This window comes from Sparus aurata, chromosome 21 (assembly GCF_900880675.1).
Source record: "Sparus aurata chromosome 21, fSpaAur1.1, whole genome shotgun sequence".
Lineage (NCBI taxonomy): Eukaryota > Metazoa > Chordata > Actinopteri > Spariformes > Sparidae > Sparus > Sparus aurata.
In genome coordinates this window covers 10133170-10160391 of record NC_044207.1, presented here as the reverse complement: position 1 = coordinate 10160391, position 27222 = coordinate 10133170, and the positions used below count along the sequence as shown (strand labels likewise).

Below are 27222 nucleotides of genomic sequence, written 5' to 3'. Positions count from 1 at the left end.
ACAGGTATGGTAATACATTTGCAAAAACAAATGCACACTAAAATGCGTTGTTCTGGAAACGTTGGTGCTTTTTCATCCTTGATTGCATCGCCTGTGTAAACTCCGCCCAGTAGCCAGCCTTGGTATCTTCATGACTTCATTCTAGCAGACTGTGGTAGCATGTAAAAATAATGTCAGTTGACAATATGTTTACTTTATTCACTGACAGATGAAAATGAAAAGACTTCGTCCAGCAAAGCTGAACTATTGTACTGGAAAGGAGACTGGGAGAAAGAGAAAGAGAGGTATAATTGTAAAGTTCCATTGTCGGCCTTTATATTTCACCACTATATGGTTCAGTCTTGTGTGTATAGACTACTTTGCTATTGAACATGATAACCTTTGTAGGTTTTCTTTAGGCCCAATAGACTGTATTGTAATATGCTACAAGGTATGAAATATATTTACCTCAATTTATCAATTAGTTTTCACAAAATTCACCAGTAGTCTTCATTTAAGGGGTCATTTTTCATTTTTTTTTAAAGTTTCTAGTTCCCTCTACTACAGAGCAAATTTGAATGTTGGATCTCTGTATTTCGAATTCCTGCACAAAGCACTGGTGTTTACCTGCTTAGCTAGCTCAGTTAGCTTGTTCTTATTTGCTACACCAAGCTATCCGTCTCCTGTGGCTTCATATGAAGTGTAGAGATATGAGAGCTCCTCTCAAGAAAATGAGCAAATGCATTTTCCAGACTGTGGAACTGTTGTTTTAATGGTGATAAAGTTTATTCTGTATCCTCAGTAGTGACACTCTTTCTTTGTACATATAATCCTTGTGGTTTGGTGAAGCTCTCAAAAGATTTTTTCAGATGCTTTTTGGCCCGTGTTTCCTTTGAGCACGCGGAGTCTTTTGCTATGTAATTGCTTTCTGCTGGAATATGCAAATGTCTCATCCATTTTTATTCAAATCAATGAAAAATAAAGACTTTTTCAGTCCATCAACCTCCGAGAGAAAGTCAGTCACGGACGGTGCTTTCTTTATCGAATGAACCAAAAACGTTCTCGAACCGATCTGAGGAGAAGGTGTGTGTCCTCACACCAAAAACCTGCTTTCCACATCAACACTATACACAACAACAAACTCTCCCTGTCTTTTCTCTGTCAGACTCACCCGGGAGGTAAGCTGGATGGCTGCCAATAACACTACGCCACATTTTCACACCCAGATGCAGAATATTCGCTTGTTAATATGATTTTTAAAAACACACCAGATGCTCACTTTTCAACCACAGGCATTAACCCTTTAGTGGGACTTGATCCAATTCAGTATCTCTCTCACACAACCTTTTTCCCCCTGCAGTCAATGAAACACATGGTGCAGGTTGGGAGACTTTAAATATTACTGCTGCAACAACTTCCAGTGCATAAACTGCTAAAAAGTAACATGGCTTTTTTTGAAACGAGAGCATAAGGGAAAGGGAGATGGCAGGGTTGTAAAAAGGGAATTTTAACGGCTGATTTTAACCTGATGCGATAGAACGAGCCAACAGAGTCTTGTGATGTCTGATTGCTCAGTAAAAAGCCTTGTGTTCCAGCCTCGAGACGCAGTCGGGTCTTAAAACCGGTCAATAGCATTGTAAAATCAATGTTTAACGTAAAGGCAGCCTATGGAAGGTGCTAAACGCCGTGACAAAGTCGATGCTTCCAGCACAGTTTTTAAGCTTTGCCAATCTTTGTTGTGCCACATAAACTGATTAAACTGATTTTTTACTCCCTTCACATTCATTGTGAACGATAGCATCGGAGCAGGTTGCGTCTGGGAGAAAACGGGAGAAACGTGTCCGGTGAAATATCGATGAAGCTACGTTGTTCCCGCAAGCTCTTTAGATGCTAGTCTAATAAAAGCTGCACCATGCTGCTAGCCTGCGGCTCCGCTGTCGACAGCCCATGGCGGATTAGAGCTGATTTCCCTTTTGGTCAGAGTCAGAGTCACTCTTGCGCGGGTCCAACTCAATCCACTGGGCGAGAGTACTATCCTCATTCCTGATACCTAGCTTACTGTTGTTTGATGCTGGGCATGTCTCCACGGCCCCCCAGCTCATCTATCACAGTAACTGTGAATGGCGGACGGGGACGGCGGAGGAACAGAGGAGGGCTGCTCTGACCCTCCCTTCTCTCACTATATACTTAGTAATCTGTGCCAAGGCTGTTCCCTCAACGGAGAATGGAGACCTTGTGTTCTGTGGCTCCAGATGGGCTAAAACAACACAGCACACACCACGATGACTCTCCAGTGAGATAACTGGGAAGGCTGTGAGGACATTTCGATGCAGGCTAGCGTTTTGTGCAAAAATGATTAAAATGTAACGTGGCTGAAATGTTAAAAGACCCTGGCAAATTCTTAGCCGGCTCCTTAGGAGTGATGGGCTTAAAAGTGAATATTTTCCTGCCAAGGTTGAAAGAGTTTGGGGGATTTCGGTATTTGTGTGTTTGTCGATGCTTTGCTCACTGGCTTGATGTTTGCCAAGGGTGAAAAAAGGTGATGTCAAGTATTTTAAGCTGAAGCAGATTATCAAATGTCGAACTATGTGTGTGTCCGGTTTCCAAACTTTCCTATTTCCTATTAGAGTGAAATACTTGAAATCAAGTTTTCAGGGGCTTCAATCCATAAAACTTCACGTAAATGATAAAAACATCAATTTAATTGCACATAGTGTATGTACAACAAAGCCTTGGACAACATATCACACACTCGACACAAATGGATCCAGCTGACAAAGGAAACAGGTCTGTCTGTGGCAAGTAAATAGTACAAAACATCAAACGGTGGCCATTAGCTGCACAGTTTATTTGCCTCGTACTCAACGTAGTTTGGCTGTCTGGCACTGAAAGCTTGCAGGGCAGTGAGTATCCTGGTCACGTCCGCGCTGGACAGTTTGAGTCTGTGGCGGAGCAGACAGGCGAACAGATCCACGTGCGGGGCCCCTGGAGGCGAGAGACGGTTAACCCTTAGGCGCAGCTCCACCAGCTGCAGCAGGGCAGAGTCCTGTGATCCCTGAGTGTACGGGTAGTCTATCTGCAGGATCAGGTCCTGGATCGCCTCGGGGTCAAAGTGCACGCTGTATCCGAACAGCTGCATGCTGTTCACTTTCATGTAGCCGATGTTGTTGGTCGGCTCTGTAGCCTCCGGAGGCTCGTAGTACATGGTGATGTTCTTGTTTCCATTGGTTACTGCCGAGTCCCTGATACGACTCCTCAGGTAGAAATGAACCGTCTCGAAAAAGCTCTTCCATCTGTTTCCGAGAGCCAACGTCCAGTTATAGCAGTCCAAGGGGATATCAAGCTTGGTCCGCTCCCAGTCAGGGTATCCGTGCTGACCTATGGGCATGGTCCAGCTCTCTGAGTGGCTGCCGCCGAAGGGATTCACAAACAGGGACAAGGCCGGCTCCAGAGTGCTGTTTCTGGTGAGGCAAAACTGGAGGGAGATTCCAAGGAGCATATGGACGCGGTTGGACTTCACCCGGTTGCTCTTGAGGGTGAGGAGCATCCTTTTCCTCCAGGACGGGTCAAACCAAGTGTTGACACGCACGTCATTGCTCACGAACACGCCATGCAGGGCGATGCGTGGGTCGCGCCGCTGCAGCAGGAAGCGCAGCTCCAGATCCTGCAGGTCCCGGTCACTCTCCAAGCCCAGGTAGGGGTCTGTGGGGTCGGGCACAGCGGGACGGCAGGCTCCCTGGGTTAGGGTGAAGCCAGGGTTGCAGCTGGAGCATCGCGTCCGGTTCTCTGTGGAGCACGAAGCACAGCGGGGGCCGTCGCCCACGGAGCAGGGAATGAGGCCCTGGCAGGGCGGGTGGTTGTAGGGGCAGGAGCAGCTGCGGCTCTCGTCGCTGTAGACGCCAACCTGGTTGTTCTCGCTGCAGTACAAAATGGAGAGGGCGTAGCTCAACCAGAAGCCCAGAGGCCTGAGGAACAAATGAGGGTTGGGTTCAGGTTTAGAGACAGTACACGCGGAAAATCTAATTCACATTTGTCATGCTGAGTCTTTTTCATGTTTTTTTGTGATTATGCAATAAAGGAAATGTTTTGCTCGTGGAAGATTAATCCTGCCCTTCACAAGAAATATGCGTTGTTTTGATGTGCGGCGAAAAACAATTTCGGCCAAACTCAGACTCAGCTGGAGCAACAGAAGCAAAATCAGATCAAAATGAATATTTAAATCTACTGAATTCCCTCTCCGCGCTGCAGATTGGTGGCGATGATGCACGCATGCAGACAGATGCACACAGATACGCCAACTGTCTCGCAGCTCTATCAAAGTTATCCGAATCCTGACAGCAGATACAGTTTTTAAGATACAATTATGACGTGAAAAGCAAATAAATGAATAAAAAATGACACAAATATTTTCAGTTTCACAGATAGATAGTGGGAAAAAATCAGACCATAAACCACTATTAAATCCTTTTTTTCTTACAAGCAGGAAGAGTGTGATAAAGAAGTGTAATTGGATTGTGGACTGAGGAGGCAGTGCCTGCGTTTGACTAGTGAGCTGATGGATTGTGTCATTTAGTTAATTTCCCTGCCAGAAATAGCTATCAACATAGAGTGTTCATGAGAGAGGCATAAATCTGAGTGAAGTTATGGCCGTGTCTCTGATAGGCTGCTGAGATAAAGTATCCAGGTGGGAGTGCTGCTGAAACAGCAGCTGTAACAGTAAAACCAAAAAAAAAAAAAAAAAAGATACAGGAACAGATAGAAGCAAAGTCGTCATGTCTTACTGCCCACAGCAGCTTATCCTCCTGTGTGCGAGTCAGTTAAAATAAATGGATTATTATATGAGGGTTTTTTTTTTTTTCCAAGATGCTGTATTGATTGTGATGCAGTTTAAACCTGCAGACAAGCGTGAAGTGTGTCCGTCGGGCCGGGTGTGATCCAGTTTGTCCCCCCCCCCACCCCCGCTGTAACCGAGAAGCAGCTTTGCTCCTGTCAGCACTTCTCGCCTCACTCCACCACTACCTTTCCTCAAGTGCCTTCTAATAAGTACCGTCTCGCTCCGCCGCTTTCTCCCAGCGCCTGCCGCATAAATCATTTTCATAATTACACGTTTTGGGGAGCACCTTGGGTTAAAAGGCGGCGGCATAAATATTCCTCCCTCTTGTACCCGTCTTGCCTCTTACCTCGGCCTCTGCAGGACTATTTGCGGCTGTTTTCGGCACCTCTTGCTGAGGCTGAAGAGCTTGTTAGCGGTGCGGCGGGCTTTGGCGAAAAGCTGGTTGCTGTTGGCCTCCAGCTGCCTGTAGCGCGGGGGCAGGCTGCCATCGGTCCTCCACAAGTGTTCCACGGCAGATGTGTTTACAGCATAATGGGTTGGCAGTTTCCCCACAAAGCTCTGGAACTCCTCTGGTTAGGGGGGGAAAAAAAACAAACAAACAAAAAGGAACATGAATAAGTAAACTCTGCCTGCGGTTATGAGCCGCGGGGTAACAATATCCAGAAAAGCTCTCCATTGTTTGTCCCAGAAAAGCAAACAGCTAAAGAGGAGAAACATCAGCCGCGACAAGCCAAGAAAGCATGTTTTGACTTTCCTCGGTGACTCCTGATGTCAGAGAACAATTTGGTATCTCGCTTCTGTAAAGGGACCTGTGTTAATCAGCACCTGTTGCCAGCATAAAGTACAGTACAACTCCAAAGCAACTAGTCTCTAATTAGACATGACTGACACTGGAAGCACAATCTTCCTCCATCCGCCTCTAACAATGTGAGTGTCGGCCAGGGGGTTGCCAGGGTAACTGTAATCATTCACGTCAGCGATGACAGGAGAGGACGTGTTTTCAAAAAGTTCCTTGACATTTTTTTTGGGGGGTTTTTGAGGCAGCAGGGAACTTTTTCGACACATTCTTCTGAGATGCGACACATTTGCATGTCGCACCTCAGAAGTACATTATATCAGCACAAAGGTGCGCACATGAAAGCGGCGCACTCTCACTCTGCTCTAGTCTTAATGAATTCAGAAAGAATCTAAATAAATAAATAAATAAATAAAAAGAAAGAAAAAAAAAACAACACGACCCAGTCACCGGCGCTATCACCACATGGGGTCCGTGTCAAAGGTGTGCCGCTGCATTCACGCCTTCAGCGATCGGCACATCCGACAGTGCCGCTGTGACAATATAGCGGAGTAAAGTTGGCTTTGTTTCCACCTTGCAGCGGGATTCTTCCTCGTGATTTATGCCAAAAAACACTCCCATCAGATCTGCTGCGAATATCTGCGCAAATTGCTGTGTAAATGCCAGTCCGGTCCACTAATCTTCTCCACAATGGTATAGTGTTTTTTATGGTAATTATAGCGCTTTCTCAAAAATGTATGCAATAATGCATTCCCTGGTTCTCGGACGCAGGCCAGGCTTTGTGTGATTGCTGGCTCATTTATTTGTATAGATGCCTTTTTTTTCTTTCTTACTTTTTAACCAAGTGCATAGAGCTGAGGGGAAATCTGAGCCTTAAATGTAGCAGTGTGCTCTCATACACCAGGCCTGTCCGTCACTGTCGAGCCAACAATGTTAGAGCTCCTTAATGGCACGCTTGCATTCACCAGCCAGTCATTATGAGTTCAGTGGCGCACTAATTGCAGTCAGTATGCTACAAGCAATAGTTCTACATTGTGTCCTTTGGTTTTCATGTCCTTAAGTTTTATTCCTGTTGGTTTATAACTTTATTTGGATTTAGTCAATGCAGATGAAGCCTTTTCCATTATATATCGTGGTTTCAGGTTCAGTCACTTCCTGTTTTAGTTGGTCAATGTTTGAATGTTAAGATTCTTACACATTGCACCTTAAACCACAACATTATGAGAGATTTAAACTGTTGGCTTTAATTTAGGGATGGGGCCGATCCGATCCAGTATCGGTATCGGGTCCCCGTTCAGGAAGTCCATTCCACAGTTTGCAGCCAACTAGCAGGCTAGCATTGAGCAGCACTGTGGCTAGCCAACATGTCTGCTGTGTGGAAATATTTGACACTGGAAACAGCGCAAAGCTAGACAGCTAAATGTAATGGCCGTGTCCGAAATCACTCACTACTCCCTACATAGTGACTACGCCATTTTGTAGTGCTGTCTGAACGTCTAGTGGGAATTATTATACCCTATGTAGTGCACTCAAAGTATCCCACAATGCATCGAGAAAAGTAGTGTACAACCGATGGTCAGTAACCAAGCAACATTTACCATCATGCATTGCGCTGCGGACAAACGCATGGAGGTTTCAATTCACGTTGCAACTGTGCAACAGTAGTGACGCAATTAACGGCACTCGAGTAGTGTCTGAAAGTGCGTTTTTCTTCTTCTGATGAGCTCCCTATGTAGTCCACCATGTTGGACTCCCTATGGAGTGACTAGGGAGTAGGGAATGAGTGGGTGATTGCGAACACAGCCAATGTTTGCAAAGCCGTTATTCAGAGAGGCGGAAGCTCCCTTGTGACGTACAACACCACTAACCCAATTAAACATTTAAAAAAGCATCATGTGAAAGAGCACAAGGAATTTTTAGCCAGAGGGCAGCAAGATGAAACGAGCCGTCAGGAATCACTTCTGGAGCAAGAGCCAGTGTTACTTGATTTGTGCTGTTCAGATGCACACTGTTTTATTGATAGTGTGTGAGTAAGATAATTACATTATATCAGCACAAAGGTGCGCACATGAAAGCGGCGCACTCTCACTCTGCTCTAGTCTTAATGAATTCAGAAAGAATCAAAATAAATAAATAAATAAATAAAAAGAAAGAAAAAAAACCAACACGACCCAGTCACCGGCGCTATCACCGCATGGGGTCCGTGTCAAAGGTGTGCCGCTGCATTCACGCCTTCAGCGATCGGCACATCCGACAGTGCCGCTGTGACAATATAGCGGAGTAAACTTGGCTTTGTTTCGCCCTTGCAGCGGGATTCTTCCTTGTGATTTATGCCAAAAAACACTCCCATCAGATCTGCTGCGAATATCTGCGCAAATTGCTGTGTAAATGCCAGTGCGGTCCACTAATCTTCTCCACAATGGTATAGTGTTTTTACGGTAATTATAGCGCAATCTCAAAAATTGATGCAATAATGCATTCCCCAGTACTCGGACGCAGGCCAGGCTTTGTGTGATTGCTGGCTCATTTATTTGTATAGATGCCTTTTTTTTCTTTCTTACTTTTTAACCAAGTGCATAGAGCTGAGGGGAAATCTGAGCCTTAAATGTAGCAGTGTGCTCTCATACACCAGGCCTGTCTGTCACTGTCGAGCCAACAATGTTAGAGCTCCTTAATGGCACGCTTGCATTCACCAGCCAGTCATTATGAGTTCAGTGGCGCACTAATTGCAGTCAGTATGCTACAAGCAATAGTTCTACATTGTGTCCTTTGGTTTTCATGTCCTTAAGTTTTATTCCTGTTGGTTTATAACTTTATTTGGATTTAGTCAATGCAGATGAAGCCTTTTCCATTATATATTGTGGTTTCAGGTTCAGTCACTTCCTGTTTTAGTTAGTCAATGTTTGAATGTTAAGATTCTTACACATTGCACCTTAAACCACGACGTTATGAGAGATTTAAACTGTTGGCTTTAATTTAGGGATGGGGCCGATCCGATCCAGTATCGGTATCGGGTCCCCGTTCAGGAAGTCCATTCCACAGTTTGCAGCCAACTAGCAGTCTAGCATTGAGCAGCACTGTGGCTAGCCAACATGTCTGCTGTGTGGAAATATTTGACACTGGAAACAGCGCAAAGCTAGACAGCTAAATGTAATGGCTGTGTCCGAAATCACTCACTACTCCCTACATAGTGCACTGCATAGTGACTACGCCATTTTGTAGTGCTGTCTGAACGTCTAGTGGGAATTATTATACCCTATGTAGTGCACTCAAAGTATCCCACAATGCATCGAGAAAAGTAGTGTACAACCGATGGTCAGTAACCAAGCAACATTTACCATCATGCATTGCGCTGCGGACGAACGCATGGAGGTTTCAATTCACGTTTCAACTGTGCAACAGTAGTGACGCAATTAACGGCACTCGAGTAGTGTCTGAAAGTGCGTTTTTTTTTCTTCTGATGAGCTCCCTATATAGTCCAACATGTTGGACTCCCTATGGAGTGACTAGGGAGTAGGGAATGAGTGGGTGATTGCGAACTCAGCCAATGTTTGCAAAGCCGTTATTCAGAGAGGCGGAAGCTCCCTTGTGACGTACAACACCACTAACCCAATTAAACATTTAAAAAAGCATCATGTGAAAGAGCACGAGGAATTTTTAGCCAGAGGGCGGCGAGATGAAACGAGCCGTCAGGAATCACTTCTGGAGCAAGAGCCAGTGTACTTGATTTGTGCTGTTCAGATGCACACTGTTTTATTGATAGTGCGTGTGTAAGATAATAACACTTATTGCACTTTTCTTTTATTTCAAATATTTGACATGTGCAAACCTTGATTTGTTGATGCTACAACAGCCAGTGTACGTCATTTATGCTGATCAGGTGAAGCAGCCCTCTGTATTTTAGTAGTGTCTACTTGATTCGTATCAAGTATTTGTATTAATATGACCGGTATATTTTGTTTTTTGGAATTTAGTAAATATTGACAATCAATTTGAAACCCTTATAGTTGCATAATTGTTTTCAGGATGGGATTTTTTTTGTTAACAAGATTTCCTGTTTTTCTGACTTCCTTTTCTGACCTTATACTTACCTGAAGGTGCCTTTTGGCACATACGTACATATCATACTTGCCCGTAGAGAGGAGTTTATTTCAGCCCCATATAAAATCAACAATAATGATAATAATAATAATATTAAAGCAAACAGAGCTCTGGTATCGGAAAAGTATTGGTATCGACAGATATCCAAATTCAGGTATTAGGATCGGATCGGAAGTGAAAAAATGTGGAACGGTGCATCCCTAATTCAATTACTGACACCAGTGGTCTGACACCTTGGGAAAATATTTGTTTTTCTTTCTGAGAGTTAGATGAGACCACAGCTAGCAGCAGGTTAGCTTAGCTTAGCATAAAGACCGGTAACAGGTGCAGACAGCTAGCCCAGTTTGGTCCAGATGTAAAAAAAATTCCACTATTAAAGCACATCGAAAAATAATTTATGAAAAAAATCTATTTTTCTGTATTTAAACAAAATGTTGTGGGCTTATGTAGAACAAACAAAGATTGTGAGTGATATCAATTTTCTCATCTAACTCTTGGCAAAAATACACGTGTTATCTAAAATGTCAAACTATGCCTTTAATTACATTGTATGTGACTCCTCGCAGCAGATGGGTGTATTTTCACACACTGCAGCTCGAGCACCCTGAGAGCATCAGAGGCATCATTTGATTTGACACAATGACAGACAGCTTTCTTGATTCAGTGTCTGCAAGCTGGCGGTGTTTAACGGTGTGGGTTTTTTTTCATGTTGTGTGTCCGAGTGTATTCTTTTATTTTTTTCATTGGAAAAAAACAAAACAAAAACACAATCTCTTGCCTGAACTCCAGAACTCGGGGAGAGATTTTAAAAAGCCAATGTTCCACCTGTGGACATTTGAAAGCACCTTTCATGCTGACATTTTCAAAGCCCTTCACAGTGAATTAAAATCCCTGACTCACCGGACTCCTCAAACTCCTGGTTGGTGAGCCTCCAGGCGTCTCGGATGCGCAGCAGGTTGTTTTCCAGAGTGTCCAGGTCAGAGTGAGGACAGTTACACTGGGGGAAGTCGGGGCTGCACTCGCACCAGCAGTCGCTGTTCTGGCACACAAACCGGCCTTCAGATTTACAGCCGATGTAGTCGAGAGCTGCCTGGATGAACAGGCTCTGCAGGTAGCCTGGTAGGATGACCTGCAGCCCTGTGGAGAAAAAGAGACTGCTAAAGACAGGCTGGGTTCACGTGAAAATAACTGATATGAAGTTATTACACCTGTGTTATATAACATATTAAAGGACACTTACTATGTTAATTTTCAGGTTCATAATTTTATTTTGGTTGCTGCTAGAGAAGGTTTACATGCTTAAATGCTCAAAAAACACATCAGTTTTCTCATACTGTCCGGTACTGCTGCTCTCTCTTCCCCCTCTGTCTGAATCACTCTGTTTTACCTCCTGTCTCTTTAAGGCCCCCCTCCAGGGACCCAGTCTGCTCTGATTGGTCAGCTCACACATGCATGACCCAGCAGCGCTGACAACAACAGAGCAGCTGTGCTAATTGTAACATGCCAAACTCGCTGCTATGCAAATGTGTGACATGGTGACTTAGTGTGATGTCACAAAGTCACAGAATTAAAGGTGGGACCCCCTACGAGGTGTTTCAGGGTCAGTGTTTTCTGTGGGAGAGAGGAGCTGCTGTTGGTGAAGACTTGGTGACCTTTATAAGTTTCGAGATCTTTGACATGCAACAGAATGTATATAAACACCAGAGGAAAGGATAAAGGCAAATGGAAAATAGGTCTCCTTTAAAGGATAATGATGGTGATATTCTATATTGTTCTTATTACCACCAAATACCAAGAAAAGACCAAAGGCGACAATAAATTCAAGATTCAATTTATTTATCCTCAACAAGGGATTGTACAGGGAAATGAGAATGATTATGCTACTCACAATAACAAAATAATATGAATGGAGAATTGAACAAGCCATATTAATAAAAATATTGATTGATCTCACTAACAAGCACTGTCAGCTTAGCGCAAGCCTGCTATACCTTCTCTCTGTGCCATAGAGCTACACTGGCATCTGACAATGATTTAAAATGAATAAATGTGCGCTGTCGTTGCGCTGGGTTGCATGCCAGTAACCTGACCACACACTGACATCTATCCTGACTCAATCCCTCATACTCCATCCCGCTGCTCTTAATATTCACAAACACACCAAATGCGTATTAAAAAAATATGGCTGAAAATAGTCCCAGAGAAATGCTCCATTTGCTCCTGTTCAATTAATGTTTGCCAAAGATTTCTATTAGTAAAGAATGGGCTTTGGAGTGCCTCTGGCCATGCCCAAAGGTAAGAAAATCTGCATACCACCAGCTCTAATGCCAGTGAATTAACACGGTATATTTCTCATAACAAGTTGCAGTTTGACTTCCTCCTGTTTTCACTCTTTATGCTGATGGATGCCGGGGCTGCTGGCTGTCACCTGGAAATTACAATCATGGGAGAGGCATCAATCGTGTCATTTAACTGTACGCGAGAAACTTAAACAGTTTATTCTCCAAAATATCAAACTGTTCCCACAAGTCTGTTATGATAAATGCTGCGGAAATTACAGCCATAATAATAACGCCGATGTCACTGTTTTGTTTCAGAACAGGCGTTTTCAGGCCTCCCTTCAGGCAAAGCTTGGTTTACTTGCTTAATTTCCAAATTCCTTCCAGATGCCTCCGGGATCGTGATTATATTATTTGATCCCATTCATGTAGACACACTCAACAATTTAGCCAAGATGGCCTTAAGCTGCTTTCTGAAACAACTCCAGACTAAAACAAATACACGACAGAAGGTCTGTCTTGAGGCACTTATAAGCTCCGGACTCAGGTTAAATGAGAGAAACCGTAACATTTATCAAACTAATGTACTATGCTGTCCTGCTCTGTACTGAGCTATCTCTTTAACCTATCCTATGTGATATCCTTTTAATAACTAATGCAATAACTACTATAATATTTTGTTCACTTCGACGAGCCTCCCCTGAAACGATTCGGCCGGCCTTCCACTTTATCTTCTCTGATTTTATTTAGTAGGTTTCACCCTCATGTGTCACGCTTCGTTTTCTGTCCTTGTCTTTTTGTCTTTGTGTCGCCTTGCCCTGATTATCCCTGTTGTATTGAGTCAGTGTGCTTCCCTCTGTGTCCCTGACCGTCATCCCACTGCTTCATCGGCTTGTGCTTGGTTTAGTATTTGTATTTTTGTACTTCTTTAGCTCTCGGATTTGCCCCTGCCTTGTTTCTTCTGTTTTTCCAGCTTGCCAGTTTTAATCTCCAGATTTTAGGTTTGGTTTATTAAGGCTTCCCTTTGGTTTTATCAACCTGCCCTGGCATCTTCTTTTTTCTTTTCTTTTTTTTGCCACACCTTACATTTACCTTGTAGCTGCACCTTGTTTTCCGGACTGTGAACCAGCACCGAGCTGACTGTGTCCAGGTTGTCGTAGTTGCTGCATCCGAGCGGCCCAGTTCTGGTTTCCGTCACCTGCACGGAAATCACATCACATCACATCATCTTTCATGTCATGATTGTTTCTTTGGTTTTCACCATTCATGTTCAACGGAGAGCGAGCTCAGTTGAGATGATGGGGCTTGAGTTTGGACGCCGCACCAAGCCTTCTGTATACAATCTTCAAAGTTCGATCAGGCAGTCATCAGTCATATCACTTTGACATGACCCATTCGTATTGACTCACTCGCCTTGTGTATTTGCACAAAAATAAGGTTGAAAGAACATTAAAAAAGCCTCCTCAGAGCTTTTTCGCCTCAAATGAATTTTGGATGCAATGAGTCACCGTGAGGCAATATCGAAAAGGTCTTCAATTCTCCTCAGACGGAATAATTTTCTCTGATCTGGGAGCAGGAACCATCTTCTCTCTGATGGAAAAACTTGAAAACGACTCACTTCTTGTTTACACGATTCCTGACGGTAATTCATCGTGATGTTTGAGTTAGAAATTCGGACTCGCTGAAACACAAAAAACCCACAACTCAATGTGTGTTAGGGTAAGTTGATGCTCGGAATCCTTCCTATTGCTCACTGAATCCTCAGTACCATATGTGATTTGAATAAATGGCCATGTATCGCAGGTGCTGCTTTACATCCCTCACAGAATGTAGTATTCATCTTGCTCCCTCCCTCTCTCTGGCGCTCGCTCTCTCTCTCTCTGTTTCTTGCTCGCTCGCTCTGATCTTCAATCTGCTTGAACTCCGCACACACTGCAAAGTGGCAAATAAATGGAAGTCGGCCTGGCTGGAAATTAATGGAATGATATATCTAATCTATCAAGCTGATGCATAACCATAGAAACACGTTCTCAGTTTGGGGGGGCACTTGTCTTCATCAGTGGCTACTCACTTTAGCATCTACGTTTGCCCCTCGGGCTGATTAATGCGTACACTCTAATAGCCACTTCAGATGATAAAATGGATGATTGGTGTTTTATAGTACAGGATGCATGACTGCTGCTCTGTTCTGCTCCTTCACGCTCGTCCTTAAAGCTCCCCAGCGGGGAAGGTGATGACTAAGAAAGCCTGCATTGTGATATTGTCTTCAACAGTTGGTAAATTGCTCTGTATCGAATGGTTATGAAAAACCAGTTTGACCATCTTATTATAAAAGTCTGACCCGGATCGAATCCTCCTACTATCTTCTGCACATACAAGTTTTCTTTGGCAACAAACTTTCCCACTGAAGAAGGGAAAACAGGAGAGAGCGAGGTATTTGACAGTCTCCACGCAGCCCTCCAGCTACAACAGGTACATTTGCGAGTGTCAGGCCAATTCTGTAAATAGGCATTTGTTCCTAATTCCACCTGATTAAGTAAGTTATGGAAATCAAATTCCCTGAGCTGGATTTAAAGGATTTGTGAGCGCATGTTATCTTCAAGTTGAGCTACCAAAGTGGAGTGAATTTAAACTTGCATGTTGTGACGGAATCTTTATATATATGTCCTGGTGTGAGACTATATTTCGTCTTAGATTTTGGATATTGTTTTATCACCATCTTTTCCTGGTTTTAAAGGCAGCATTACCATAAAGTGATGCAACACTCTGTTCTACTTGGTCCATTTCTTCTCTTTACCCACTTCATTAGTCATTATATCCACATTACTGATTATTTATCAGAAATCTCATTGTGTTAATGTCCCTAAAGTCACCCCTGTCATGGTTTTGGGGGATTTAGTTCTGTTTTATTTTGTAGGTTTCTTCTTCATGTCGTGTTCTGTTTTGTTCAGTTTGTGTCTTTTAGTCATCATGTGTATTCACGTCGGTTCCCTGTGCACGCGTCTTTCCTCTGTGCGCTCCATCATGTGTCTTTGTGGTTCCTGGATCTGCTGCCCGTCCTTTACGGTTTGTTTCTGAGTGTGGTTTTCATATTTCTCTTTAGTCTTCTGGATTTGCTCCAGTCTGCTTTATTGTTGCTTTCCTTTGATTCTTGGACTTCAGCTTTACGTCTTCAAAGGTGCACTGTGAAGTTTTGGCCAATAAAGTGTAATCCAAAGAGAAAGATCTTCACTGACTGATTCTTTTTTTCTTTTATTTCTTTATTCCTAAATTAACTAAATAAACAAACTCTAACAAACTGCCCTCAATAGACAGCACAATTTCATACTGTTTTACTTTGTCTATATGTGGCGGACCCTGACACCTTTCTGGCTTCAATCGTCGTTCTGGGATCTTATTTTCAGTTTTCTCAAAGAACAGCTTGTTTATTCAGTGATGGCAAAACATAAATATCTCTGAGTTTTGTCTTATTACCTCATTAATCTTGTAAATATTAAGAGTCTAAGTTGAATTTCTTTTCTTCTCCTGTTTGGTTTTGAACCGGTTTGTCTTGATGTCCTTAACAATATTGTTGCAATATCGATATCAAGGAATTTGGCAAAAATGATCCTAATAATTAATTGTGTCGCCCAGTCTTGGCACTAATGAACTGCGTTGGAGGAGACTTAAAATTATCGAGATTGAAATTGTGTATCGCCTTATAGCCCAAAAATATTGACCCATTATATTTTAATCTATATGAGTTTTCCTTCTCTAAGGTAAAATGGTATCCATGTTCTCCCATCAGGGTTCGTACACTTTTTTCAAGGTCAAATTCAAGCACTTTTCAAGCACTTTTAAGGGTCATTTTAAAGATTTTCCAGCACCTTATTGCTGGGGTGAAATACGTATCTAAGGGAATATATATACTTGTGATTTTTTTCTTCACTTTTTATCACAGCTATGTACATTGTATCATGCTGTAAACATCTAAAATTATATTTTATAATAGCAAAAACTTTAGAAATTAATTATCCAGTCTGATCCCAATTTTGTGAAAGACACAGAGTTATAATGTCAAGCACTTTCAAGCACTTAAACTAAAATCCAAGCACTTTTCAGACCTTGAAAACACAACATTGAAATTCAAGCACTTTCAAGGATTTCAAGCACCCGTACGAACCCTGTCCCATGGATGCAGCCTTTGTCTCCAGGGCAACCAAGGCCAGTAGATATAATGTGCTTGTCCTCAGACTCTTACAGACAAAGAGGCTGTCTCCTATCAGATTGAACTACATGGAACCTGATGAGCACACATGGTGACTCAGGATAATGCAGGTAAACATGGTGTCATGTTTAGATTTTTATACCCAAATGAAACTTACATAATGTATAGCTGAGCGAAGAGTAACCTTATTTGGACACCTAATAAGTCTTACGGGCCTAGTAGGGGTTAAATACATGCCGTTCAGAAAGTGGCCTTCAGAATTGCTCCGGCACTACACAGTGTTCTCACTTGTAATTTTTATGACTATTGTCCTCGATCGAGCTTCAATAAATGTTTCAGTGTGATTCTTCTCACTCTCCCTCACTGTCTTCAACCATGAGTGGAAAAGTTCTCAAGACTTCCCTCCCGCTGCCCTACTCTACACTTCTCCATCCCTCCAGCAAACATGTTGCTTGTGATGACTTTTACCTTTGAGAGTCAGGAAATCGATGCCTCAGAATTGTCAAGTCAAGCAGGCGATCACATTTAGGCCGTTGAAACATTTTTCGCTTGTGGAACTTAATTTTCTCAGTCTACTTTACTTGTTAGTTTTCAGGTAATTGGTTCCCTCGATTTGAAGTAACAATTTACTCAGTGCAGTGTAGATTTATGTTGTACGAGCTAAAACGTTTTTAACAACTTAAAATGATCAGTGTACTTTTTACAAATTACTCATAATTTTGATGTGATCTGTGGTTTCTTCTGTTGTTTCGTTAAGGAGGATCACGCCTTTATATGTAAGCCTGTTGGCTGATCTGATCCAGTAACCAAACAGATGCATTAACTTATTTAGTGACTAAAACTGAAATCACATCACTCCCCCTGGAAGTTTCTGAACAATTCATTCATACATATTTAGTGACTTGGACTGTACCCAACACCAAGCCGTGGGCACCACATCTGTATGCAGTGTTTATATTCCGACGCTCTGCTGCTGTATTTACTGTATTCCAGACTTCCACATACCCGTATGGCGGTGGATGCGATCTGGAGGTGGTGTAGCCTGCGAAGGGTGCTCTCCCTGTCGGTGAAGTAGGAAGCAGCCAGTTGATGGAGGGCCTCCAGGGTCACCGTCCCCGTGGTGTTCGAGTTCCTGCTGCTGCTGCTACGGCCGCCCTCGGCCCCCGAGGGCGAAGACTCCTGGCTGAGCTTCCTCTTGTCCACAAATATCGTCAAAGACTCCTCCCCTGGTGACAGTCAGGAAGAAGGAACGAGAGCTTCATTAGCTGTGACTGAGCAGCACTAATCACCTTTCATTAGTATCCTCTCAGATTGGATAGAAAAGGGCAGCAGTGATTAAGAGCTGGGGGTGAAGTGATGGTTTGGATGATTGGAGGAAAAGGCACAGACAAGGTCTCTGCATCTATTAAAATCCCCGGAGACAGAAGGCGTATTCAAGATCATCAGTTAAGTTTCCCTAATTATTCTAATTATCTTAATTGTATTAGCGAGAAATTACATTTCAAACAAAACAGATCTCAGGTGCTGCTTCTCAATTATATCTCGCAACAATTACAATTCGCGCACGACTATTAAAGCACGCAGCCATTTTTCTCAGACTACATCGTCTCTGGTGCTTTTCTCTTGCAATATGAGACTTTTGCCACATTTCTCAGTGTAACTTTAAATGTGTGCCCCAGAGAAATTGTGTGGAATTGCTATATTCAGCTGCAGGATATTACATTTGCAGCAAAAAAAGCAATAGCATAGTGTCCACACTGTGACCTACATAACTACCAGGTCATTCATAAGCATAAACGATTTTGAATGAAAGGCTGAGTTACCAGAGGAATACAGCCGGAGTCTCAGATCCTGGCGGACAGAGGGGGAGGGAATGTGTTCACAGTAGGTGCTCTTTAGCAAACATTAACAGCATTAAATCCTCCCTCAAGTTTAGCAGCATGTCAAGGCTGTTTTGTCAATACATGTCTCATCGGCCCGTTTCCCAAAACTGATCCCTGTGCTGTTCTGAGAAGGATATACAGTTTATACACAGGTAACACTTAATAATAACAATCACGAGTGAACGTTAAAGTAATCGAATAGTTATTTCACTGTTAACATTAAAGGGTAATGATAAATCATGTCATCTAAAGATATATCAAATATAATTTTAATACAGATTTGAATCAGAGTTTCAAACCCTGCTAATGGGAAAAACCTTGATGAGCTAATCAGCTAAAGATTTCTGTTTCGAAATTTTCTATTTGCAAACTAGCACTAGCCAGATGGCGTGTCGTTATGACAGGCACACTAGTCCTCCATACTAAATGATCAAATTGCCTTCCAAAAAGACACATGGGTGCTCTCTGATCTATCGCCTCTATTGGCAGGACGACATCGCTTGTCAGTGCCTTTACAAACCATTAAATGTGACAGAACAGAATTAATTCGTGTGAATGTTTCCTGGCCTGCAGCAGCTACGGCTGATGATTTGCCTGGGTTAAGGCAAAAAACCTGCGAGGCAAAGGTTAGGGGAAAATCGTGTTTATCAGGTTGAGTCAAAGCGTGGTTGTATCCCGGGGGGCAGATCAGTAAGCCGTGGCATGACATGTCATTCTGAACTAATGCCAGGTTTGACACTGATTTACAGAGTCATAGGAGTGGCATGAAAAAAAAGATCAAATCTGTAATAGAATAAGAAAATTCAGTCAATAAATGTAAATAAATCCATTTGGAAACATAAAGAGGAGTACATGACAGAATAGGTCAATTTAAAAAATACAAATACAAACATTTAAACATTTATTTCTGTAAAAATGTATTTATAGATTAAGAAAATAAATATTAATCTATTTGTTGCATATAAATTATTAATTATTTTTTGGTACGTACATTGTTTCGATGCGAACAAAAAAGATTCATAGATATATGATTCTTTAAAGACAGCAACTTCAACTGGCTCCCATGCCCAACTTAAAGGGGCACTGCGTAGTTTCGAAGAAAGAAGTAAAAGTATTTTCTCAAGAAATTCAAACTCAGAATTTTTATATCTACAATATCAATGAGGTAATAAAACCAACTTGGCAATATTTATTTTTTCCATAACTGAATAAACAAGCAGTTCTCGTAGGAAAACAAGGTCGCCAGAACACTGTTTGAAGCTGGAAAGGTGGCAGGGTCCACCACATATAAACAAAGTCGGACAATACGAAACTGTGTTGTCCTTTAAGGTCAGTTTGTTTATTCAGTTTGTTCCGTCAGAGAGTTTGTTAATGTGGTATGTTTCTACATTTCTACACTACATTGTGCACCTTTAAAAGTTTTGTTGTGCAACCTCTCATTGTCTTTATTCCTCCTGCTGCTCGAGGTCCTTGGGCACTGGGCAGTTTTAACATTCACTTGCTTCAGTTTGCCTTTTGTTAGATCAAGTTTTAACATCGACAGCATGAGCTAATCCGTCAAACTCTGAACATCTCTTAATAGTAATAGACTCAGTTGTCTCAGGTGTTGTCTCTCTAATTAAAAATGCCTGTGTCCTGCTGGTTCCGCTGACAGGAGACAATGGTATCTTTGTTTCGATGGATTTCTGCTTGAGACATTTTTGAACACTGGTATGAAAAAGCGAGACCATAAAGGAGTGCTCTGTCTTCAAATCTGTGATAATTACAGCCAAACCGTATGTTTACTAGCAGTTTTGGGCTGTATTTGTGGGGATAAGATAAAGAAGCGCACCCAAACATCAAATTAATCCTGGATCGCAAGCTACATCGGCAGTGGCTGTTATCAACAACATTTGCATTTGTGAAGTTCCTTCCTGCTTGTGTTTTCAAACCCACACCTTCACTCATAAAGTATACTTTGTGATAATGATTTATTAAAGATAGGAAAGATAAAGTAAGCCATTTGCATGAAGGTGATAGTGTTAGGGAGCCAGGCTTTATTAAATCTTTCCCTGCTGTCCCCCCCCCCACATACACGATCTGAGGCGATTTGATTCCATTTGTGAGCCAAATAAACACTGATCCAGAACACTTCTCATTATTTCTTATTAATAATTATATGCTTTGTTGTTTAAAAGGCAACAGACGGTAAAATCATTGTCCCATGTGCTGAAATAAAAAAATAAAGAATTCACATTAGAAGCTGTGTGAATCAGGCTCGCTTTGAAGCTCAGCGTACTCCACTGTACCTCCCAGAGTGGCGGAGATGAGGAGGTGGGTGCCATATTTCTTGATTAGACTGTCTGTAATCGTCTGGAGGGTTGGCCGCCTCCCCAGCTGGCGGATGGTGTGCATGAAGTCGGGGTCGAGGGGCAGAGCCAGGCCTCCGCTGCCACCAAGACCGTCCCGCTTCTCCACCGCCAGGCTGTTGACCTTCCATCGACCAAACTCCCTGGAAACACGGCAACACGCACACACACACACACACACACACACACACACGCACACACAGACATTTGCTCACTTGAGTTAGAGTATAACGCCCCAGGCGGCTGTTTGACAAGCTGCATTGAAAGCAAAGGCTTGGGTGAATGTGTTTCACATACAATGAGCCACTGACCACGTGCACACACACACCGTTATCACATGATGAAACTGCGCTGTGGACCCAGAGGAGCGCCAACATCGTGCTTCGGATGTGTAAGAAAAACACCTTTAACCACCTGGTTGTAAGTGTCAGTAGACTTGATGACAAATTGGACTGTATTTAACAATTGTCATGACAGGATGTGAAAATGTTGGGACAATAATTAGTTCATCCTACAGTTGTCGTTGTGAAGGCTGGATGTCTTTTTCTTCGGTGAGTTTGTTTACATTTTTAGCTTCGGCGCTTGAAGCAGAAGTTCAACGTTATAATAAGCGCTGATCCTGATCCATGTCTAAATCTTTGTTTCCTTGGTAACTAGTTTTGATGCTCTCTTAACTGTAGCCAGGACCGTAGATACTGTTAAGTTTGTGTCCCTGTTAGTCTCTGTCTGTTAATTTATCTTTTCTCCAGCAACATATTTGTTTTTATTTTGATTTCTGGCCCTGAAATTGCTTATAGACCTTAAGGTCGCAAAATAAAATATATAAACTATATACAATATATATATATATATATATATATATATATATATATATATATATATATATATATATATATATATATATATATATATATATATATATATATATATATATATATATATATATACATACACGGAGCTTAGGAACAAAGTTCTGTTAATATTTACAGGTCCACGCTGCAGGATTTAGTTGCTCTTGGTGTTGAGGTTGCAGACTGCAACAAACTAAGGATGGGAGGATATAAGATTTTAATGCAAATTGTGATTAAAAGACACTTAGGATAAGTTGATTGCAGTAAGTCGTATCTTTCTAGTCATTCCAAAATCCTGAGCCTGTCAACATGCCTGAAGACTCGACCTGCCTGTCGTATCCCCCGTGAAAAATTAAATAAAATCGGAGGCGTTAAAACACGATGAGGTGCAAACAAATGAAGGTTAATTAAATAAACAAACTGACCTTAAAGGACAACGCAGTTTCATACTGTTTTACTTTGTTTATAGATGGCGGACCCTGCCACCTATCCAGCTTCTAACAGTGTTCTGGGGACCTTATTTATCTCTGAGAACAATGTGTCGCTTAAAAAAATTATAAATATTTGTTTGTATTATTACCTCATTAATATTGTAAATTTTAAGATTCTGTTTAAATCTGATATAATGTATTCTCCAAAAACTACACCGTGCTCCTTTAAGTGCATTTTAAGAATTTGAAGCATCATATAATGGTCATCAGGATACTGAGTTATAGTGAATTGTAATATTTTGGCCTGAATAACGGTTACAAGAAATGTTCTTCTTGTCTCTTGCCCACAACCAACTGAACTCCCCTCGTCTTCCCCTCCCCCACAGCGGCAGCTGAAAGGTGAAAATTGCTACAGGCTACTGTAAAAACATGGCTGTGCAACATGGCGGACTCTGTGGGAGAGGACCTGCTCCCTCTGTAGATACAAAACGCTAGTTTTAAAGGAACTAACACAGCAAGTTTTAGTTTAAGAAAAAGAAAAGAAAAAGATGTATATTGTATTCCATTGCTGCAAATAGATCCAAATAAATCTTGCAGACTGGACCTTTATGTTAGCTATAAGAAGCCGTTGATTTTAAGAGAAGTACCTCCAAACGCTAGTTTCAGATTTTGGGAAATACACTTACATATTACATATTTCCTAAAGTGTCAACTGCATTTTTAAAGGAACGTCTCCATGTAAATAAGATCGTGGTGTTGAAACCTTCTCAGGTTTGTTGTAAACAAGTCCTGTGCAGTAAGCTGAGAGGTTATTGGTTCCCGTGACAGTTCATATACTAAAAGTCAGCATCACATCAATTTTTAGTCTTATATTTGTGTGTTTATTTTCCTCCTCAGGACAGATACGTGGCTATAAATGATAAATTACATTTAGCTGAGCTACTCAACAACACTTCCACGTACCCCCCCTCGGTCGGAAATCTCTCCTGTTATCAGGCTACTGTTATGAGCAAGCCCGTCGCAGCTTTAAATAACTCCTGCACGGGTGAAACAGAACTTATTGCGGTGCAATGCTGTAACTCCCACAGCAACAGAAAGACGTAGATCCCAAAATAAAGCCGCACATCATCAGCTGCCATCATTTGTTATCTCGTGCCCTTTGGACACAAATCTCGCTGAACTCTAGCTATTCACAGACCAGCTGGGAGATACGGCTGCTACTCTCTCTCTGTTCCTCCCCTCCCTCCCTCCCTCCCCCCCTCCCTCCCTCCCCCCCCTCAGCACCAGTTAATGTCTACCTCTCCCACAGTGCTGCCTGCTGCTCTGTGTACCTCCCTCTCCTTCTTGCAGGCAATCAAATCACTGCCACGAGAAAAAATGATCGGCAGCGAAATAATTGGGGAACCGGGACAGTGTGGAGTGTGTCATTACAGCCAATCATCATAACGAGGGGACAGGCAGAGGATACGTCTCTGGTGGACAGATGGGCGTTGTGGTTCCTGCCCAGGGTTTAGCCTACAGCCACTCCATCAATATGCACACATTGCAAACAGAGGGGGGTGGGGGGTGGGGGGGTTCTTCTGCAGCAACCAACTTGAATATGTTACACGAAGACCTACTGTATGTACTGTAAACAATCAATAGTGATGAAACAACTCCTCGGAGGGCAGGAACTACAAAAGGAGCAGATGTGGGGAGCTTAATCTCATTCTGCTGCATGACTGACAGCCACATGATGCTCATGATGGTGCTTCAGCTATTACAGAGGTCAGAAGAGTAGAACAGCAGCTTAAGCCTCCAGGCTATTTAAGAGCACTTAGACAAATGAGGAGCACATGTAGCTCTATGGGGACTGTGTGGAATATATGTATATTTCACACAAGCTGAAGAATAAATGTCTCAAACAACTTTTTCTTTTCCCGATATATTTTTATAAAAGGCGATTAAATGATCAGCCAAAACAGGAACGTGAACTGAAATCTGGTTCAAATGGACTCTTTTTTTTTTTCGTTTGTGCGTTTTTTTTGTTTTTTTTTTACCTCAGTTGGGTCTCATTTTGGAGTCATCCTAAAAAATCCTTAATCCCTAATCCCTAAAACCGCCGTCGGGTGAGAAATGTGAGCAGGCGGCTTACAGGTTGCAGTATCGACTGCCACAGGGTAAAAGACCCTCGAGTGGCGAGATGTCAGCCAGCCAATACAGATGGTGGCCCCCTTTTTGACGGTCGAAGCTGCCTGCACCCCTTTGTCACTTTCAATGATTTTCACCGATTGTGGAGGAGCTTTGGAAAAGTAGAGGCTTCAGGTCAGGGGCGGGCATTGGGACATTTATGCAGCAGGTCCATCCAGGTGTCACAAAGAGATAAACACCACAGTCTAAGAGCTAAGAGATCCCCGAGAGGAGATAATGGACCTATTGATTCATACACCTACAGATGCAGACCATAAAATATCTTTTCCCTTTGCAAAACTCTGGGCAATGTCGACCAGAAAAAGAAACATGGTCTTGGGCCTGAATCACTGACAAGTCCCCGAAATGCTCAATATAATGAAAACTGATTTGGAGATCTGAGGCTTAATAAATACACTCTTATGACCGTGGATACAGCTGCAAAGCATCATCAGATGCTGACTTTTGACAGCACCATAACATCAGTCGGCCCATATCTAACCCAGACTCTTCTTGCATGCAGCACAAACACTGACCGACTGGAATGCATCAATATTGAAAACCGAACAGTCGCAGCAAAGCAGGAATTTCAGTGTGTCGCGATCCTCGATAAATATGGTAACACTTCATTTTGCGGTGGTAATTACCAGGCAACCTCTTTTCTTGGAAATTACCCCCCCCCCCCCCAGTTACCATAGTAATTACCTCAAATTGTAATGAAAAAAAAAAAACGATCCCAACATTATAATGATATTCTGCTATTTTTCAATGAGCAGCGAGTAAATAGCCAGCAATTTCATTCACACATTTCAAGAAAACTTCCAACGGGTTTCTGCTGAACGTCTACTCACCGTGCCATTTTTCATTTCCAGCCAATATCTGTCAAACTTCCCCTGAGCAGGCCATGAAACTGAAGTGAGTTCTTGCAGATTAATTTCTAGCTAATTTGTTCCCCACCTCTTTGGTCAGTCGAAACAATTTTCCTCATCTTCCCTGACATGATTCTTGATCGTAAAGTGTTATCCATCGGGAATTAGCAATTGATGGTGGCTGTAGATAAAAGAAAGAACATTTAGGAAATTGTTTCGAAGTTAGACTCACCCGCTGAAATTACAGAAATTGGTCAAAATGTAAATGGTGTAATATTTTTTTTTTGTTTTTTTTATGTTGTCATTTTAGTCGCCTGCAGAAGTTGATCAGACAGTAGTTGGAAATAAAGCTGCGCTCAGTGTAGAGGCCTGCTGAGGGGAAGTTGGACAGAAACTGAAGGCAGGATCACACACGTTAAAGAAATTACCAGCCACTTATCTGCTGCTTATTCACAAAATAGCAGAATATCATCTTTAAATCAAGTTGGTCATTTTCGGTATACTTTAAGGTACTTGGGGGAGTCATTACAAAGAAACTTCAGTTATCTTGCTTGGTAATTACCGCCTAATTACCCATTACATGTGCGAGCAGAAACATGAAGTGTGACCATGAATGAACAGAGTCTCAGCTCAGCGGGGACACTGAAAGGAGGCAACTGTTAGGAGATGTGCTCCCGCTGCCGGGGTCACTTCTATTACAGAGTGTACCAAACCCTGAAAACAAAAAAAGCCAAAGAGGGGAATAAATGTTTGATGCTCCTCGGCCTCCTGCTCAGCACAGGGCGCACTCAGTGCTTCTTCAGATTTGCTCATCAGCTCGCAGCTAATTCGGTGCAGGTGTGATACCTGCGAGGGCAATCCTGAGAGTGCGCAGGTTTTCAATCCAAACACTGCAGCAGCTGCTTTCCCTGATTAGTTCCTCTCCTGCTCAAAGTGCTCATCAGTGAAATCATCTTAGGTGGAAGGAAGAAAAACCTGCACAAGAAAAAAAAAAAAAACTCCTGAAAGACACGCAGATATAAACACACGCCCGCCCTCACCTGTAGATCTTGTATCTGGTGTTGAAGCCCTGCTGGTACCTCTCCGCAGCCTCCGTGAACTCCAGGGACTGGTGGAAGGGTCCTTTATCGGACAGCAGCCAGCCCAGGGAGCCGGGGGCGCCGTCGCCTTGCCCGGCGGCGGCCGCGGCGGCTCCACCGGCAACCCTGGAGGTCCAGGAGCAGCAGCAGCAGAGCCAAATGCCGAGAGCCGCCCCCTCCCATAGCAGAGACAGCCGCTTATGACTGATCCTCTGGTAGCTCATGCTTCACCCAGCGACACCTCATCCTCTCCGGACTGGGAGGAGGACAGACCGGGTCAGGGTGACGGGTTCACACATTTTGCAGGGATGAAAAAGTAGTGCGCCGCGCAGCTTTTACAGTTAAAAGTGCGTTATTGTACTGAGAAGACACTCACCTGATTCTACAACGGGGAGCTCACGGTGCGCTCTCAACAATAAGTGAACTCTTCCGAATGAAAGCTTTCCAGTTCACTGGTCATGGCCGGGTTCATTAAATCGTGATGAGTCCCCCCACCACCACACACACACCTCTTTTTTTCCCTCGTTGTCTCAACTTGATTTCTGCTCTCGCTCAACTTTTTTTTGGTTCTTTATTTCTTGAGCCGATCCTCCCTCACCCGCGCCTCCATCCGCTCCTCGGTGGCAACTTGCAGCAGCGGAGGCGCGAACGCGGGCGAGGAGTTCATTCCGAGGGTGACCGCGGGGATATTTCCACAGGCTAGGCGCAAAATGCGGAGTCCTCCATCCCCGCCGGTGCGCAGCGCGATCCGAGAGAGAGAGAGAGAAAAAAAGTTGCAGCTCACCCTTCACCGAACCACTTGATCAAATGTTATGTGTCGTGTGAGCGGTTATTTCCCCCCTTCTCCTCCTCATCATCATCATCCTCCTCCTCCTCCTCTCTGCAGCGAGAGCGGCTGGATGAATGAGCGCCTGCTCAGACACAGAGAGCTTTTCTTCCTCAGCTCTCTCTCTCTCTCGCTCTCTCTCTCTTTTTTTTCTTTTTTTCTTTTTAGGAGCGAGAAAGCAAGAGGGCGAGCAAGTGCATCATGATGAGTGCGTTCAAGTTTTGAGGACAGCAGGGTGAGGGTGAGGAGCAGGATGAGGAGGGGGGGGGGGGGGGGACGATGATGATGATGATGATGGTGCATCTTGTCACCATCACCTTCACATTATTCATCCACTTTATTTGTCACCGCAGCGTGTTCCTATCACAGTAAAAAGAAGTGTTAAAAGGAGCTTGATAATAGACTAATTATCTCACACTGTTTTGCGCCCCCCCCCCCCCCCCCAAACACACACACACACCACCACCCTCTTTCTTTTATTTCCCTGAAGCTTCAGAGCCTGCAGCCGGCATGACTCAATGGTGCACATCGACCTCTCCTATGATGACACGCACATGGCTGGATTTACCT

General features: G+C 43.1%; 1 protein-coding gene across 2 annotated transcripts; it reads right to left on the bottom strand.

Moving 5' to 3' along the window:
* Window positions 1-730: 730 nt before the first annotated feature.
* Window positions 731-26867, bottom strand: LOC115573353 (BMP/retinoic acid-inducible neural-specific protein 3-like). Of its 2 annotated transcripts, XM_030404100.1 has the most exons (8): window positions 26203-26867; window positions 25788-26082; window positions 20368-20570; window positions 17202-17422; window positions 13082-13187; window positions 10611-10847; window positions 5160-5382; window positions 731-3944 (listed from the first exon to the last, which is right to left on the bottom strand). In XM_030404100.1, exons 2-8 carry the CDS (start codon window positions 26048-26050, stop codon window positions 2813-2815), a joined length of 2385 nt encoding a protein of 794 aa, XP_030259960.1. In that variant the 5' UTR covers window positions 26051-26082; window positions 26203-26867; the 3' UTR covers window positions 731-2812. The 2 variants fall into 2 exon arrangements, with proteins under 2 accessions (XP_030259960.1, XP_030259961.1); XM_030404101.1 differs by lacking the exon at window positions 25788-26082 and having other exon boundaries at window positions 26203-26866.
* Between the last annotated feature and the right edge of the window lie 355 nt (window positions 26868-27222).